General features: G+C 38.0%; 1 protein-coding gene across 1 annotated transcript; it reads left to right on the top strand.

The window, feature by feature from the left end:
* Positions 1-964: 964 nt before the first annotated feature.
* On the top strand, positions 965-18,079 carry LOC107568835 (extracellular matrix protein 2-like). The gene is made up of 9 exons (XM_016254823.1): positions 965-1,115; positions 2,280-2,344; positions 2,738-3,182; positions 3,312-3,427; positions 4,066-4,198; positions 4,932-5,089; positions 5,183-5,322; positions 12,426-12,752; positions 18,022-18,079. The coding sequence occupies exons 1-9, from the start codon at positions 965-967 to the stop codon at positions 18,077-18,079; spliced, it is 1,593 nt and encodes a 530-aa protein (XP_016110309.1).
* Positions 18,080-18,549: the final 470 nt, after the last annotated feature.

Below are 18,549 nucleotides of genomic sequence, written 5' to 3' on the forward strand. Positions count from 1 at the left end.
AATGCAAACAATCTTTCCCTATACAATGTGACCCTGAGAGCTGGTCTATTTGTATGTGTCTGTGAGACCCTTGTCCAACCATAGCTGTGGCTTTTTTTAAACATCCTTCTTTCCTCCCCCACAGATTTCTCAAATCTCTGATTTCGCACTAATGAGTGAAATTAAAAATAAAAGAGTTTAAAGAAGTTTTATACAAAAAACTACTTGGACACTGATGCCAAACTTAAAATGAATGAATGTCATTGGTTTAGAAAAGAAAATATCAAACCCAGTGGCCCTTGTTTTAAAGTAGTGACCAGAATTGCAATCTAATTATCAAATGCAATGACATTTAGACATTTTAAATGTGACACTATTTATAAATCAGCCTATAATCTCCATAAACGAGAAGAGTGTGTAACTGTATGCTTTGAAAACACATAGCATTTGTCTGTATGCCTGTCTGCCTCCATCTGTTTGTTTTATGAGTTAGAGAACCATGTCTTTCTCTTTTGGCAAGGTCTTTTTCTTTTTCTTACATACGTGCTAATGGCAGCATGCCAGGCAGGAACATGTTGAGGACGAGACATGGAGCCGGAGAGAGATCTCTGTACGGGTCAGTCAGGCTGCTCGCTCGCTGCCCTCTTGTTTGGATAACTCTCTCATTTGTCCATCTCAAGTGCTACAAGGTGTGAACACTGTGTCACTGTGGCATGACGTGACTGACATTGACCATCATTCCTCTGCCTCTCTCTCTCCCAAACTCTAGTGTTTGTTGGCACAACCGTTGACTTTATAAGGAGGAGTTGATATTTTTGTGAACTCCTGGCAGTGAAGGTCCTTGTACACGTCTAACCACGTACTGTGATCTCCTCCCTGTTTTCTCCTCCTCCTTCTCACTGCTGACAAAGAGAGAATTTAAGAGGGCAGCTGGAGGTAAGCCTGCAGGTACATGGTGAGCTTCTGAACAGATCGGATCAGAATTATGCAGGCTCTTTTGGTGTTTTGCGTGTGCTTAGGAGCTTTATCTGTGGAAGGAGAAGTCCTGAGTGAATTGAATTCACTCCTCACATTTATAACTGAGACTGATGTTTCATCCTCACAGCTTCAACCAGTGGATTCTTCATCTTCATCAAGTGAGTTAATCAGTAATTATAGTAATTATGATTTCAAGAGCAGTGACAGTTTGCAGTCTCAGGAATGGTCAGACAAGACCATTGTGAATAGTTAATTGTGTCTGTTATACTTTGTTCTTGTTCAAAGTGTTTATTGAACTACGATAAAGTTCTAAACGAAAGTTACAGAGAATCAAAGGATATTTCGAAAGAAAGCAATAGAAGTAAAAGCAACCTCCTTTACAGTTTTTTATAGAGTATGTCTGCCATAAAATAGTTTAAATTGTTGAAAATTACTTTTAAATATTTGGAAATGTGTGTGTGGCTGCATATACAGTGACCTTTTAAATTTTTAATTTTTGAAGTAACTGTAGTTCTCCTCAAGTACACACAGGTGTCATAGCAGAGTAAACACAGGTGTATTTATTCACATTAATTATGAACATGATCCATACATTACACAATACAATACAATTCAGTACCGTTCAAAAGTTTGGGGACAGTAAAAATATTTTTGAAAAAAAAAAAGTATTTCATTTATTTGCTTGAAAATACAGTGAAACAGTACTGTTGTGAAATACCATTACAATGTTTTATAACTCCTTTATATTTTAATATATTTTATAATGTAATTTATTCCTGTGTTGGCAAAGCTGAATTTTTAGTAACCATTACTTCAGTATCCATAATATGATGATTTGGTTCTCAAGAAACATTTCTTATTATTATCAATGTTGAAAACAGTTGTGTTGCTGAATGTAAACAGCTTTCATTTAAAATACATATTCTTTGTAACCCTGTAAAAGTCTTTACTGTCACTTTGATTCATTTTATGCATTTTGCTAAATAAAAATATTAATTTATTGGTTACACTTTAGAATAGGGAACATATTCACTATAATTTAAAAGTTTTCCCTTTATAAACCGCTAATTTGCTGCTTAGCCAAGGTAATTACGTTTTGGTATGGGGTGGATTAAGGGATATAAAATATGGTCATGCAGAATAACGCATGCATGCTAATAAGCAGCTAGTTAATAGTGAGAATTGGTCCTTAAAATAAAGTGTTACCAATTTATAAAAAAAAAAAAAACCTTTCCCCAAACATTTGAACGGTAGTGCATAGTTGGTTCACACATGGTTCTGAATTCACTTATTATTGTGTTGAATCATGGCTGCATTTGCAGGTGAAAAGAGAACCAATGAAGCACAAAGAACAAGGCAAGTGAGCGACACTGCCACAAACACACAGGTGAGTTTGTATTTCCGGAGACAAACCAATCAGGTTTCTTACATCAAATAATTTGGTGAAATAAATAGAAAACAGTAAATATTGAATTTGTGACCATACTCGTGTCCTATAGTAATGTCTGTTTGCTGCACAGGCTGCTACTGTTGTTACAGTGGAAGAAGTATGTGTATTCTGGCAGTCCACGATAGCACAACCATACCATAAATGCTAATTATAAGTCTATTTTTGCTTCCCGTCTTAATGCTCAACCTCTCATTTTCCACCTCCTTTATTCCTGCCTGTGCTATTTGTCCACTATATTTAGTTTGTTTAGTTTGTTCAGTGTGTTTCTGGTCATTCCTGTGTCACTAATGAGCTGGATTCCTGCTGTGTTCCTTCTGTGTGTCCCATCAGTCAGTTATGGGGCGAGCTGAGGCTGTGTGGGTGGAGCTCAATGCTGTGTTGGAGAGATGGGGCGGAGCAGCAGGGAAACTAAATGCAATCTTGAGGCAACTCAAAGAGGAGAAAAAACGCCTCTTGGACCAAGGGGAAGAGCAGAAAACAAAGAAAGAGGATGAGGATGAAGAAGAAGAGGATGATGATGAGGATGAAGAAGAAGAGGAGGAAGAAGAAGAGGAAGAGGAGGAGGAAGAAGAAGAAGAAGAAGAAGAAGAGGAGGAGGGAAAGGAAGAAGAGACAGCCGAAGAGGAGGAGAATGATGCATCAAACAGCACATCGACCCAAGACTCGTTACCAGAAGGCTGCCAAGTGGGGGAAAGTCGAGTATCCTGCAAGCAGATTGGCTTGTCCCACTTGCCAGTCATCACAAACCAGGAAGTCACCATACTTGAACTGCCTGGTAAGGTCTGGAAAGACTGAACGATCCAACATAAGTATATGCATTACTGAGACATTCTATAATTTATGTTGGTTGTGTCTTGTAATAAGCACAGCCATTCAACATTTTAACCAATGTGCTGTCGTACAGGGAATAACTTAACAAGAATTCCTCCCAGTGGTTTTTCTGGACTGCTAGATCTTGAAGAGCTTGACCTAAGTTTGAACAAGCTGGACGACTCCTCTTTCGGCCTAAGTCTCTTCATGGTACTGGCATTTTTTATCCCTTCAATTACACCAGTTTAATACGCCTATAATCTTAAAAGAGTATGTACTGTACATCTACATGAAATCTAAAAAGAATTCCATCCTAGTCAGGATTTTTAAGAACATACAAATTAAAAGTTTCAAATTATAACTGCTAACTATAAATCCAGCCAAGATATGTCCGGATTTCCCAGCAGGAAACCTTGAGAAGAGACCAAACACACCACTCCCAAAGCAAGCTCAGCAGCATGAAAATAGGAACCACAGTTTGGCCAGTGGAAAATGCCACTGTCTTCTTTGGACTGTCCATGAAATGTTGCTGAAATTAGCATAAAGAGTAAATTTTCTTTGATGAGGGAAATGAGTACACAATTTACAGTGCACATTTATGTCATTTCACAAATGAAAAGTAGCCAAAGTCAGGCAGGTCCAATAGTCTGGGGCAGCAGGGTGCATTTACATGTGTTAATATTAAAATAACTGAACAAACATGCGCAATTGAGGCTTTTTATTTGTTGGTAGGCACAGTGGAAACATTGCTGTGTTAAAATGCAGGCTCGTAATTCACTAGGCCCAAAACACACAGGACATAACCACTAAGTCCCAAGTAGACAAGTGTGTTTCTGCTCTTTTAACAGAATCTGACAAAGCTGAAGATTCTGAAACTTGACGCCAATGAACTTACAACAGTTCCACGGTTGCCGGCTTCTTTGGAGGATCTGAAGATAAACAACAATAAAATAAACCAACTGGCTTCACACAGCTTCAAAGGTTTGTGCTGTTTTTCATGCCAGTTGCAGAAACATGAGTTTATTCATGGCTTTGGTAATTCATGTGAGTTCTTTTCCTCATTATAAAGATTTGCAGATGAAGAATGGAGTAGTACTTTTGAAATGTTTGAAATAATTTACACTCACAGGAGATATAATCTAGTCCCATATCAGTAGCTGAATAAAAGCTTTTATTACAAGTTGCCTTGTGGGGGTCGACATGTTGAGATCACATGACCAGCCGAATATTACTTGGTTAATCTTAGTAACTCCCCTGTTGCTGGACATTTTTGTTCACAAGATACACCATAAGGCTGGAATACACTGCTGATTTTTGTCCCGATTAACAGTCTGGACAAGTTGACACTAGTTACCTAAAGTCAGAGCCAGTCTGCAGATTTGACTTGACAGATTTCAAAGAAAATCATGTAGTTTATGATGTGCAGACTCAGATCTTTTATCTACAGACTGTGATTCCATGCAGTCGGAGGAAATCAAACATGTTTTACATTTTGAGCTGATATTATGACACAAAATATTTTCATTTGTCACTGGTAGTGTGTGAACCTCAATCGTTTAGTGTATGATGCACAGTTTTTTCATCTGTAACTATTTACAAAGATGGTTACATCCACACCACTAGGTGTCAGAATAAGTGTATGACAGCTCAAAATAAAAATAAATTACTGAAGCTCCTTTAACGGAAGTAATGAAAAACATTTTGTTTTCTGCAGGCTTGACTAACCTAAAAGTCTTAGAACTGTCAGGAAACATCCTCTATGAGAGCAGCATTGCACCCTGGGCTTTCAAACCTCTGAAGGCACTCAAGTATTTACGATTGGATAAAAACAGATTCAGTGGTATCCCAGGGGGCTTGCCCCCATCTTTAGAGGTCAGTTCTGTAACCCGGCCAATGATTCAGTCAATTGCTTCTCTGTATAGGTTTATGGTATTTATATTTTGATATGTCTTGGTGTATGTGCAGGACCTGAGGTTGCAGGACAATCAAATAGTGGAGGTGCAGGACAGGCTTTTGGATAAGTGTGTCCACCTGAAGGTGTTAGATCTCAGTCACAACCTCCTAAAAGAGAACAGCATCTACCCTGAGGCCTGGATCAACCTGCGGTGAGTCTCACATGCACTTTTTTAATATTTATAAAATATATTATATTATTATATTAATACACCTATTATATTAAACACTAAATTGTTTGGATATATAGATTATCAAATTAATCAAATCATTATTTCTGTGTAAAAAATAAATTTCTATATATACAGTGGGGTACAATAATATGTAGTGCAAGTTTTGTCATAAATAGGAAAAAATATACATCTATATATTTATATATAAAATATTTCATACATGATATTTTAATATATTTTAATGTATATAAATATATAAATTGGTCATTCTGTGTCAAATCAACCAGAGGCCCCCGGATCAAATTTTTGATTTTGCAAAGTGACCCAAAAAAAAAAAAAAAAAAAAAAAAAACTTTTCTTTTTATTTATTATACAATTAACAAAAGCAAAAAAGGCCTCTAACACTAGCTTGCTCTATTCTTTTTCTAATCTATCTTTTTTCTTTTTATTTGTTATATGATATTTTTAAAAACGTGCTACGTGTACTGCATTAAGCTAACAGAGACTTGTTATAGCACTTGCATACCATTGCTCTTTTGTTGATTTTGATTGCTTCCATTGTCCTCATTTGTAAGTCGCTTTGGATAAAAGCGTCTGCTAAATGACTAAATGTAAATGTAAAATTGTTTTTTGACCACTGAACAGGTGTACAATTTAACAATTTACTCCTGAAGCCATATTAAAATTCCAGTATCTCTGGAACTGAACTATATAGGGCCTTAAAAACGAAGATGCCAAAAGGAAAGTTTGTTAAGACCCAATATATTAAAAGGCATTAAGATATTTTTTAATGCATCTTGAGTTACAGGTGTGCAAACTTTGGAGAAAAAACTTGAAAAGTGCTCTTTCCCCCATTTTTTTATGGTCACCATTGGCATAAAATGCAACAAAGATTGCTAAAGTAAACTAATATTACTAACAGACCTATATTTAAAAATAACATTATGATACTGCCATCTTTTATCTTTCTTCAGAAAAAATATTAGCAAAAACAGACATTTTAGCCAGGGACGTTTCTGAAATTTGGTTAATTTGACTTGGAATGACCCAAATGATAAATGTATATGCAATAAATAATACACACACACACACACACACACACAGTCTCTTGGTACAGTTCCCTTATTAGCCACTAGATGGTGCACAAAAAACATGCGGAGAGAAATAACCCACCCATTTGCTAAATGTGTTGTGGTACACAACGTACACAACACAATTCCAGGAACCTGTGTGTCCGCCATCATCAGAATCCGTTGAAGGAGCGTGATCATTTATTCTGGACCTGCTGTCAGCCTGCATCTGCCTCATAGTTTCGATTCTACCAGAGTAGATGCGCTTCTCCAAGGTCTCACATCACTCATCCTCAGGAGCGTGTTATACGGGAGGCAGAAGCGACAGAGAGCCCACTCATCACTCACTCTGCCCTTTACCCTGTCAAACACACTGAGTGATGGGGTGAAATTAGAAAAAACTATCCTGAGAACACACATACCACGTCCCAGTTATTTGGAAACCCAAGCTTAATTTCACGAGTACACTCTTAAAAATAAAGGTGCTTCATGATGCCATAGAAGAACCTTTTTGTCAAAATGGTTCCATAAAGAACCTTTAACATCTGAAGAACCTTTCTGTTTCACAAAAGGCTCTTTGTGGTGAAAAAAGGTTCTTCAGATTATAAAAAGGTAAGAAAGAGATGGTTCTTTAAAGAACCTTTGACTGAATTGTTCTTTGTGGAACCAAAAATGGTTCTTCTATGGCATCGCTTGAAGAACCTTTTGAAGCACCTTTATTTTTAAGAGTGTAATAAAGACTTGGTCTAGTGTCGTATATAAAGGATTACTAGGGTCTATTTTTTTATTAGGCATAAGCTCACTCATGGATAACAGTTTGCACTTGTATTGCGGTGAATCCAGATGTTTGGCTGGCCGCTGATCAGCCAAATGGAGCGGTTTACAGCACTGGTTATGGCTTGGCTGTGTGATGGTGAATTTGTGGGGGTTATGATTCATACAGGGGTGACCGTGATGCTCAAGCATTCCTGCAGAGAGACATTTTGTGGATTTTGTTTTGTAGAGTTGCCAACCTACAGATATGTGGTTAGCACATAAACCATCCATACTTCTACTAAAAGCTAAAAAAATAAACAGAAAAGATGTAGTAATCAGAAAAAAAACGTAATCAGTACTTTATACCTAAAAGAGACATCCAAAGTTCATTCAAAATTGAAAATATAGTCATTTACTCACCCTACTCTTGTTTAAAACCAGTTTGAAGAAGAAGATACATATTTTAAGAATGCACTGGCTGTGATTTACCATTCAATTACAATAAATGTGAAATGGAGCTTGCAAGTTTCTAAAAGGAGAAAAGCATCACAACAGTAACATGAAGGTAACCTATATGACTTATATTTAAGTATTCTGATGTTATACAATAGCTTTACTTGAGAAACAGACCAAAGTAAATTCAAATGAGACCTTCCATTACAACTTTCTCCGCACCATAAGCTTTTTGTCTTTTTCACCCGCTCCATTCCCTCTCTTACACTGACTCTCATACCGTCAGCAAATTATACTAATACATTATTCATCTCTAACATCTTTTACTCATTTTCTTTTCTTGCAAGTTGCAAATCTTTTTGAAACAGTGCCATTCAAAGCTGGTTTGCAGGAATTCATAATTCTCATTCTTTCTATTCACTGTTTACTTTCCAGCTGCCTTTTTAAGGTAACGTAATTAGCTGAAGTGAGCGTAAGTGAGCTTTGATCAGCCATCAGCTCAAATTTACTGGCTCTTTATTTAAAAAATAATGTCACATTGTCACCAAATTGCTGCTGTTAATTGTTACTGTTGATGTGTGTGTGTGTGTGTGTGTGTGTGTGTGTGTGTATATGCATGCATTCATGTGTGTGATCTTATGATCTACCCAAACACTGCAGCACCATGCTATAATCTCGGCACAAATCTTTGAACCTCCCCGAGTTAAGGCAAGACTTTTACTGTCTGCTTTCATTTCTTCAGCCTTTATGAGTGCCTGTCAGCCCAAATAATGTCCAAATCGGCACCATGGACCCAGTGTAAATCCCAGCTCCATCAACACCTCCTCAACACTCCATTTCTCTAACTTTCATTCATCTAGCAGCCTAGCTGTATATATATATATATATATATATACACACATATAGATAAAGATCCAGTCATGACAATATTTTCCTGAATCTTGTGTGTGATCAGTCACATGACATTTCAAGCTAAGATGACTGGCTCAAAAAAACGTTTGTGTTCCAAAGATGGCAAATTGCGTACTTCTGGGGGTCTTGTGCCAGAACTGCTATTGAAATTATTAGAAATACTAACGGCTAACTATTACAGGCCCTCAGCATATAAAAAAGGCACTTCCGACTAATAAACTTCTTTCCTTTACTCTCTGTATTTGTTTCTGCATTTACACTTATGCTCTAGCTTCTGTTCAATGCATTTCTGCAGTGCGTTCAAACCAGCTTCTGTTCAGTGCCTTTATGACCTTTTTGCACCTTGAAAGTTTTGCTTGCATGATCTTTCAATGGAGTGACAGAAATATCTTAGGTTTAATTAAACATATCTGTGTTTTGAAAAAAACTTTTTTGTAATGGATTGGAATGACATGAGGGTGAGTAAATGGTGACAGAATTTTAACTAACCACTTTTACATTGTATGTGTATATTAATGTCCTCATTTCCTTGAGCTCCGTCCTCCTTTTTTAAAGATCCAAGTGCCAGGCCTATAAAATCTAATTACAGTTTTTAATGTCACTGAACAACCTTCATTGTTTATTTCTCTTAGAGGAGAGGCTCTAGTAGAAGAACTGCTAATAAGATTCTTTTAAAGTTTCTTTAAAAGTGACACATCTCTGACCAGTGATGTCACGTCTGCAATAAGCAGGCAAATGTCATGGAAATCTGTGCAACTTGGGGTTGAAAGACTGTGGTGCTCTGTGTGTTCATATGCCATTGTGTTTATATAGGTGCACAAATTTCTGTGTGTGAGCAGCGACACCACAGGCCCCCTGTCATCTGGAGGGTTGTTTTGGTTCTCGGGGTGAAGAACAGGGTGTTCTGGGAGAGGGCTCCTCTGCAGGCCAGTGACCTGAGACTGAGGATTTTGATGGATGTGAGGACAGTGTGGATGCGCTAGCTGGACTGAGCTTGCGGAAATTAGGCAGGGGTGAAAGAAAGGACACGCACTGCTTGTTTTCTCACACAGGGAGAAAAAAATGCAAGTTAGTGCAGTTTCACCAAGAAGTTCACATTCTTATTTCATAATGAGTTATGTAAAGTGTCTCTGCCCGAGGAGACAACCAAGAGCCAGCGGTTGTGCAGATATGAAGAGACACACTCGCATACACATAAATGCCTTTCACTCTTTCAAAGTGTGAAAAAAATTATTAAAAACCTGAAAATTGTCAGAAAAAGAGCATGAATTACGGAGACACAGCTGGAGATGGTTATGCCATTGCTTGCTCTTGCTAGTTCAAATCATAGTGCCCTAAATGAAGGGGCTGAGTTTAGCTGTGCCTGGGTCTCCCGCATGCAATGATATAACATGAGATCCAACGAAATGTGCCCTGTCATGACAGTGGTCTTCCTGTCCTGCGTGCCAGGTTACGTAAGGACGGTTGTGCAACGCTGGCATCTGTGTGCCTGTGGACATGTGGTGGCAGCCGTGCTCTCTGCTTCAAATTATGGGAGTGCTCCCTGAGGATGCCCACCGTTATTGGCTTGTCGGTGGGGGGAATCTGTGTGGGAACAATGTCAGTATGTAAATCTGACTCAGACATCAGAAGCCAATAATCCTGAAACTGCTTTATTTTGTTCTTGAATTATGCTATTTTTTTGTAACCAAATCTGTATTTTATGGCAGTTTTGTCACTCAGATGGTATCTGGTATTGCACGTTTAAAAGATTTTACGATGCTTTTAGATATAGTTCAGGCAGTGAATTACGTTTTTTCTTCTGGTCAGCTTAATGGTGGAATTCTACAGACTGCTAATATAATATAAATAAACATAAGCTAACAATATATAAAATATAATACAGTATACTGTATATACAATATATATATATATTTTTTCTCTGTGTATGTAAGTGTGGGTATATGTGTCTTTTTGGCTGTAAATTGTTGTGTTGGCTCACTTGTGACAGTGGTCCATTGCGCACATGCATAATAAAACATTTATGGATTTATTTAACAACCCAACTGTTGATGAAAATCTCCTAAAGAGGGGGGAAAATTCCCTCTATTTATTAGCATTAACACTTATTTCCAAAAAGCAAGAACAGCATGCACCTACATTATTTGTTTTTTAAGGTTCACCAGTGGCAGTCTTGACCCACTTTGTGCCCTAGGCAAGACGGACCAAATTTTTAGATTTTCCAAATGTCTGACACAGCGTTTTAGACAAACACTTTTGCCTAAATTAATTATGCAAATTTATAAATTATGTTTGGGGGTTCATTCAAAATGCACTTGTCTCAAACTAGTTTGAAGACTCAAAAATGCTTCTGCAAGAGAATCTGTGATAAATAAACAATAAATCTGAAACATTGTTCAAAGCAGTTTTTCTTAGTATTCAAACGCTTTCTAAAATATACATTGAGGTGATACCAACAATTGCTTTATTTAACTTAAAACTAGGACTAGACATAACTAGATAGCTCAGGGCTCCTCTCTGAAACGCTGTCAACTATATTCACTGCTAGGTATTCTGATTGATATTCAGTCTGCAACATCTGAAGTCCCATCTCTCATCTCAAGGTCAGTATCAGAGCTTGTTGGGTGAATGAAATCCACATGGAGGTCACTGTAGCTTTTGATGTAATAATAACAGTCATTGCCATATGAGACCCTTATTCCTCCTCAGCGCACTGGTGGACTGGGCAGACATCAGTGTTATGGAGGCAGAGGAAATGTGCTCCTGACTCCTGTTGAGACAAACATTGTAAACTTACACCAGCTGCCTCCTCAAGACCCCTCCTGAAAAACACAAAATCCTTTCATACACTACCATGACTTTTAGGACATTCTCTCCCTCGTTCAAAATCTTCCACCTCCAAATCCCCCCTGTGCCTTCACAGAACACACACACACACAAATACACGTAACTGAAGTCGACACACAAGCTTTTTTGGCTCTAACTGCCTTGTGCTGGGTTAATGACCTGCCATGGGGCCCTTTCTCCATGCAAACACTGCAGAAAACTTCACAAGCTCCCCCAGCACTTGAAAGAAACCCACTACATATGATGCAACCAATGTACACTAACCATCAAAAATATTCTAACATGGTTTACATAAATACAAGTTGTAAAGACATGCTTAGACAAGCAAGTCTGGTAGACCAGCAAACAGTCTTTCTGATGAAGCTGCTTGAACAAGAAAGCCTACAACTTTCATGCAACCTACTAGTGGTGGTAGCCTAATTTGATTCATCCCAAAGTCTTGACCTTTTTAAATCCATTGACCAAAAAGATTTGTTCAGATTTATCAACTGATATAGTCACAGATTGGTTGACCATCTCTTCAGATGACATATTCCTGGCAGTAGGTGGCAAAAATATGTAAAGTTAGCAGCATTTATGTTATGAGTGAGCCCTTGAATCATTAAATTATTTTTTTAAAGAGCACAAAGTCACTGAGAACTAAAAATCGAGCTCACAGGCTTTTGTTAATGAGAAATGTTAGTGTATTGAAGTGAATGAGTATAATTCCTTCACTTAAAAGATTTGTTCAAAACACTAATCAGTTTACAAACTAAACTGTTGCTGAACTGCTTAACATTCTGAATTATAAAGTTGTTAAAAGTGCATTAATTCACAAAAGACTAACATTAGTTAGCACAGTTTTAGTATTATGAAATTTCACAGAAATCTGACATTTTGGTATTGTAATAACCTTATTTCCAGCAAAAATAATTATGTTGTAATATATTGTTATCGTGAAATAAAATTACTTCCTCGTTTTGTGATATAAGAGTTTGGTCATATTGCCCACCGCTAATACACTCCATGAGGTAACACCACACCTCTGTCTGTCTGTTTTCTCAGGAAGCTGGAAACTCTTGACCTGTCCCATAACCAGATGGCAGTGGTGCCCTCAGATCTGCCCAAGGCCTTGCGCCAACTCTCCCTACAGCACAATCACATTCACTCCATTTCTCCATACTCACTGAGTCACCTCCGCCCAGGCTTACAGTCCCTACACCTCTCCCACAACCTGTTAGAAGAGCACGGCGTGCTGGGCAAGTCATTTCGTGGTGTTTATCAAACACTGGAGGAGTTACACTTGGACAACAACAGGTTTCAAAGGGTGCCACACAATATGCGCCACTTCAAGAACCTCAGGCTACTGCGTCTAGACCACAACCGTATAAGGTATGTACACTTAAGTTCTGTTCCTTAAAGGGGTCATATGATGCTATTTTAAAGATCATTTTGTGTATTTGGTGTAACAGAATATGTTGACATGATTAAATGTTCAAAAACACATTATTTTTAAAATACTGTACATTATTGTAGGTCCTCTATGCCCCGCCTCTCTCAGATACGTCATTTTCAGCAAAGCCCCCTCCTTTGACAAGCGCAGTCTGCTCTGATTGGCCAGCTGACCCAGTGCATTGTGATTGGCCGACACAGTGGTCAGACATCAAAGCTGGAGTCTTAAATCTGTCTAATGATACACAGTTTGTCCAGATCAACTGAGAGTGTGATGTTGTAGAACATTAATCTGGGGCCGTCAGTGATCTTTGCTTCTAAAGGGGTTAAAAACATAGTATAGTACACACAAATATTGTGTATAATAGTTCATTTATATATACACACTATCATTCAAAACTTTGGAGTCAGTAGAAATTTATACTTTTATTTAGCAAAGGCACATTACATTGATCAAAAGAATCCTGAATAAAACATATCATGGTTTCCACAAAATTGTTAAGCAGCACAACTGTTTTCAACATTGAAAATAATAAAAAATGTTTCTCAAGCATCAAATCAGCATAATAAAATGATTTCTGAAGGATCATGTGACACTGAAGACTGAAGTAATGGCTGCTGAAAATTTTGCTTTGCCAGCACAGGAATAAATTATACTCTAACGGTATATTCACATAGAAAACAGTTATTTTAATTTTTAATACTATTTCAAATATTACTGCCTTGGTGTGCATAACAGACAAAAATCTTACTGACCCCAAACTTTTGAAAGGTAGTGTATATTATGCAATATTGAATAATATGCAATATTGTTGTAAGAAATTTTTACAGTGTTCATTGCTGTGCATACTAGAATTCCATAATTCTCAAAAAAGACATACTAACAGGTTACTTCAATGCGATTTACATAAGTATCTCAGATTTCTCCTAACCAAGAAATCTATCAAAGCGTAAAGCACCCCAAGATGAGTTTCTTTAAGCATCTATGTCGAGCTAAATGATTTACATCAAGCTGTGAATGCCCCCAATGACCTTGACTGATCATTCAAAGGCAATCTGATGGCATGACACATTTAGTTTGAATTGCATTACACTGAAGGCATTTGGGCTCATATAAGGTCCTTTAAAACAGTCCACTCGCTGGCCATCTTGGCAATGTCTTTGGGCAGCTATTACAAATCATCAAAGCACTGCTGTAATCTACTTGAAAGGGAGAAGTCCTAAGTCTCTTTCTTAAACGGTTTGCAAAGCTTGCATTTCATTAGCATGTCAGGTCACAAATAATGTGACAAAAACACTGGATTTTGCATCATTTAGTAAGATGCAAGTTCCCAGACTAGCTACGAAGCACATTTATTGACATAAGCCTACTATTATTTGTGTAATATAATGATATAGGCTTTATGTTTCCATCACCCTGTTTTTATGCGCATTTTGAAGTATTGCATCAGAAACGAATGATGGAAACGGCAAATTTCGAATAAAAATCCCTTAATTCGCAAAAAAGTTTTTACGCTCGCTTGAGGTGGTTTTTGATCATGATGTACTCACATCTTGTGAACAAGTGACCCCATCGACATCTTGAGACCAAAAGCTGTACATTTTAAATAGTGCATGTAGGGGGGAAAAAAAAGAAAAAGAAGCGTTACATGATTTGAAAGATCACATATGTTGGTCTCAAATGTGTCGTCAAGACACATGAAAAGCAGCAGGGCTTCTGTCTGCTATACAGGGATAATGGCTCTGAGGTTCAAATGTGCATGATTCCTGGTGATCATTTTCCTGGAGGAGGGGTTAAATAACAGTGTGACTGGTCTGTTTGCAAAACACAATGCCTGTATTCTTGCACCCGCATAAGGGAAAAAACTTTGTTAACGATATTGCAGAAAGACATGAGCTAAGGGTCTGAGATCCTCTCCAGAACATCAAGGCCTCAGAAACCCTGGTGTCCTTCCAGCTTTGTTAACGAAGTGACTTCTTAGGTCTTGACATTCTTTGTCCTGACATTTTATTAGCAAGCATTAATGAAAAACATGCACAGCAATCAAAACAGCCTTTCAGGATGCTAAAGCTTTCCTCTCTTTAAGAAAACCTGTCTAATTTGTAGCACACTCGTACATAATCCTGTGCTTGCTGTAAAATACACAGCAGGTCAATTATTATTGTTCTCTTGTCAAGCCTTCTTAGGCTTCTATTTATAGAGTCTGCTCCTCTTCATGAACAGTCTGTATAATCTGACAGCAAGCAGATTTCTGACAGAAGTTTAGAGAGTCTAGTAATACTTGTCTTGTACTTGGAGAACATAATTCATCTCCATTAGTCACTACACACACACATATCACACTTAATGCTTTAATTAGCCAGTTCACTGCTTAGAAGACACTGGCTCACAAAACTCACAGTAGCGTTACTTTATCAGTGCTAATATTGATTTCAAGTTTTCGAGCAATGATTTTAGATATTTTACTTTTTTTTTATTTGAGATAATTGATCCTCCTGCTTATGTAATTTATATTTTATGAAAATCAAGATTGGGGTTCTCAGTGATTGTCTCCTGATTACATTTTTATAATTTATGGCCATTTTTTAAATAATTTATGACCGTTATTAACACTTAAGCTCCATTTACATGCTGCTTATGCACGTGTAAATTGGCTTTATATCCTAATCTGACGACTTTCCAGTGCACCATCAGGATCGACAAGATGATAATGGTATTCCATAAAGCCAAAAACAAAGACAGAGACAAAAATACATACATCTGGAGTTCTTTTAAATCCACACAATAGGCAGTACAGCTCACAATGTCTGTTGTAACAAAAAGTACAACAAACCAACACTTTCTCCTACGCAGCTGAGCATGTAATCACACATTACCTCTAAGCACCACTGAGTTGGCCAGTGCAATTGGTTATCCGATCTGCACGCAGAACAACCACGATTTGACATAATTGTACAGTCATTTTGAAAACAGTGCTTTACTGTCTAAGAAAGTGGCCACCACAACTAACAAAATTCATGGTGCTCATGGTCCTGCTGGGTTTACAGATCACATCTGAGCGATTTTATCTTGGGGGTGCATATTTAAATGAAACAAAAATGTAATTTATTCTTAAATCCTTCTGAACATCTTCCCCAGCAGTGTAATTTAAATGATACATACTCTGTTATCCATCATGAGTTTCATAGCATCACTGCAGGAAACTATCGATATGGTGGTATAACTGATTCAGAGATCCATGGTTGACTGGACTCACTAGTTAGATGGCACGATGTGACTGGCTCAGATTCCTCCACATGAGAACAAGAGCACTGAGGATATGCTTGTTCAACCCAGAGGAGATCCGTCTTATCCTTCATATCCTCTTTGGCCCACAGACAAGCACTGTTCTTTATTCAGCCTCAAGCTGTTTTCACATTTAAAGCGAGCTCTTCCATGGAAGGCAAGGCTGGCCTTCACATATTCTCACAGACATGCAAAAACATCTCATATTCTCTCTGATTAATTTTCTGTCTGATTAGTCATTTACTTTTATTTAAAAGAAAAACTTTTTGTCAGTTGGATGAACAAATTTCTTTCGTCAATAGTTTATTTAAAAAAGAAAAAAAAAGTAATTTAAAAAAAAAAAATGTTATTGTTACATAGAGCTTAGAATACGAAATAAAGCCCCTAAAAGCACATAGTCATGGGGGAAAAAATTTGAAATTTTGCTTATGAAAATACATAACTTGTTATGGAAATAATATGAGGTGAGAGGGTAAAATATGTTTTAATGCTTTTGTGACCAAATTTCAAGTTTCTTGGAGGAATGCAAACATTTTGGCAGCAAATGCATTGGAGAAAAAAACATTTTTCTTTTTGTATCAGTAGCCAATGAGCTTGCTGCTCAACATTCAAATACTTGGCTAGTGCTTACTGTAGCAGTTGCAGCACGTTCAGAAATCCTCCACCTTCCCCAGCTCCACCTGTATAGATCTGCTACGGGGTGATTCATATTTAATAATAATAATTTATTACATTTATATAGCACTTTTCTAAGCACTCAAAGCGCTTTACATTGTGAGGGGGGATCTCCTCATCCACCACCAGTGTGCAGCATCCACCTGGATGATGTGACGGCAGCCATAGTGCGCCAGAACGCCCACCACACACCAGTTCATTGGTGGAGAGGAGACAGAGTGATGAAGCCAATCAGCAGATATGGGGATTGTTAGGAGACCATGATGGTCAGAGGCCAATGGGCAAATTTGGCCAGGATGCCGAGGTCACACCTCTACTCTTTTCGAAAGACATCCTGGGATTTTTAATGACCACAGAGAGTCAGGACTTTGGTTTAATGTCTTATCTGAAGGACGGAGCTTGTTGACAATATAGAGTCCCCATCACTACACTGGGGTGCTAAGACCCACACAGACCACAGGGTGAGACCCCCCCTGCTGGTCTCACTTTCACCTCTTCCAGCAGCAACTTAGTTTTCCCAGGATGTCTCCCATCCAGGTACTGACCAGGCTCAACCCTGCTTAGCTTCAGTGGGCGACCAGTCTTGGGCTGCAGGGTGATATGGCTGCCGGCCTATGTCATATATGCTATAGGGGGTTATTTCATATATGTTATATGTGCAGGCAGCAGCAGTATTTCTTACATGCTCACAGCAGCATGTTGTGGAAGTAGCATTGTCTTGGTACACATAAGATGGAGATGAGTTTGTTTTTTCATTGCAGCAGATCTGGAGAAATTTCCTCAGTTGTCCTCTCACATCAAAATCCACCAAGTTGACTGGATTCTTGTGGATTACTTGTGGATCCTTGTGGTGTTTTTTCTGCTGTTTGGACGGCACCTATTCACCACACAGGATCCATTGGTGAGCAAGTGATGTGATGCTAAATTTCTCCAAATATGTTTTGATGAAGAAACAAACTCTTCTACATCTTGGATGGCATGAGGGCGAGTACATTTACAGCATGTTCATTTTTGAGTGAACTATTCCTTTAACTTGCAGCTACTTTAAATGCAGCGCTTCTACTTTTTGTAATTCATTTGAGATAAAAGCGTCTGCTTTTACCTTACATATAAATGTTGATTCATATATACAGTATAGTCAAAAGCACCATGTACAAAAATAAAACGCAGGTCTAAATTCACGTTTTAACATAATAAGTCTAAGAAACTCTGTTCATCTTTTTTTGTTCTCTTTCTGCCCTTGTCCAGCGACAGCAGCTTCCTGTGTTTGTTATTAGAGGAGCAAGAAGGTCGCAGCAGCCCATAAACCCCCTACTGGACAGTGAACCCAAAGCATGGGGCATTCCATTAGAGTGAAAAGAGAATGGAAAGAGAGAGAAAAAAGAAAGCAAATTGTTCACCGTACAAGAATATGCACAGACATATTCCTTACATCACTGCATTGCATCCATCCACGGTGTAGCTTTACTGACCAGCTTCATATACATTTGAGACAAAAATGATGAACAGGACAGCTGACAGTAAGATGAGAAAAAGTGAGAAAAGCGGTCAGTCCATCATACTAAAAGATCTGTGCGTGATGGAGTGGATGGGGCGCTGTCACTGTTAAACTAAATGTATCCATACTGACATTGTACCTCATTTTAAAAATATAATTAGTGCCCTTTAGCATCAGGAAAATGTTTTTCCTTGATTGTCTTCAGAAAATCTACCAGTTTCTGTTCTCATTCCTCCAGCTGTAGTCAGTGAGTGGGTGCTGGCAGTAGAATTAACTTA

Source organism: Sinocyclocheilus grahami, unplaced genomic scaffold (assembly GCF_001515645.1).
Source record: "Sinocyclocheilus grahami isolate Dianchi unplaced genomic scaffold, SAMN03320097.WGS_v1.1 scaffold1286.1, whole genome shotgun sequence".
Taxonomy (NCBI): domain Eukaryota; kingdom Metazoa; phylum Chordata; class Actinopteri; order Cypriniformes; family Cyprinidae; genus Sinocyclocheilus; species Sinocyclocheilus grahami.

Coding starts and splice junctions, on each gene's coding strand:
- LOC107568835 (XM_016254823.1), top strand. CDS start 965: ATGCAGGCTCTTTTGGTGTTTTGCGTGTGCTTAGGAGCTTTATCTGTG. Junction 3,183..3,311: donor CACCATACTTGAACTGCCTG/GTAAGGTCTGGA, acceptor GCTGTCGTACAG/GGAATAACTTAACAAGAATT. Junction 4,199..4,931: donor GGCTTCACACAGCTTCAAAG/GTTTGTGCTGTT, acceptor TGTTTTCTGCAG/GCTTGACTAACCTAAAAGTC.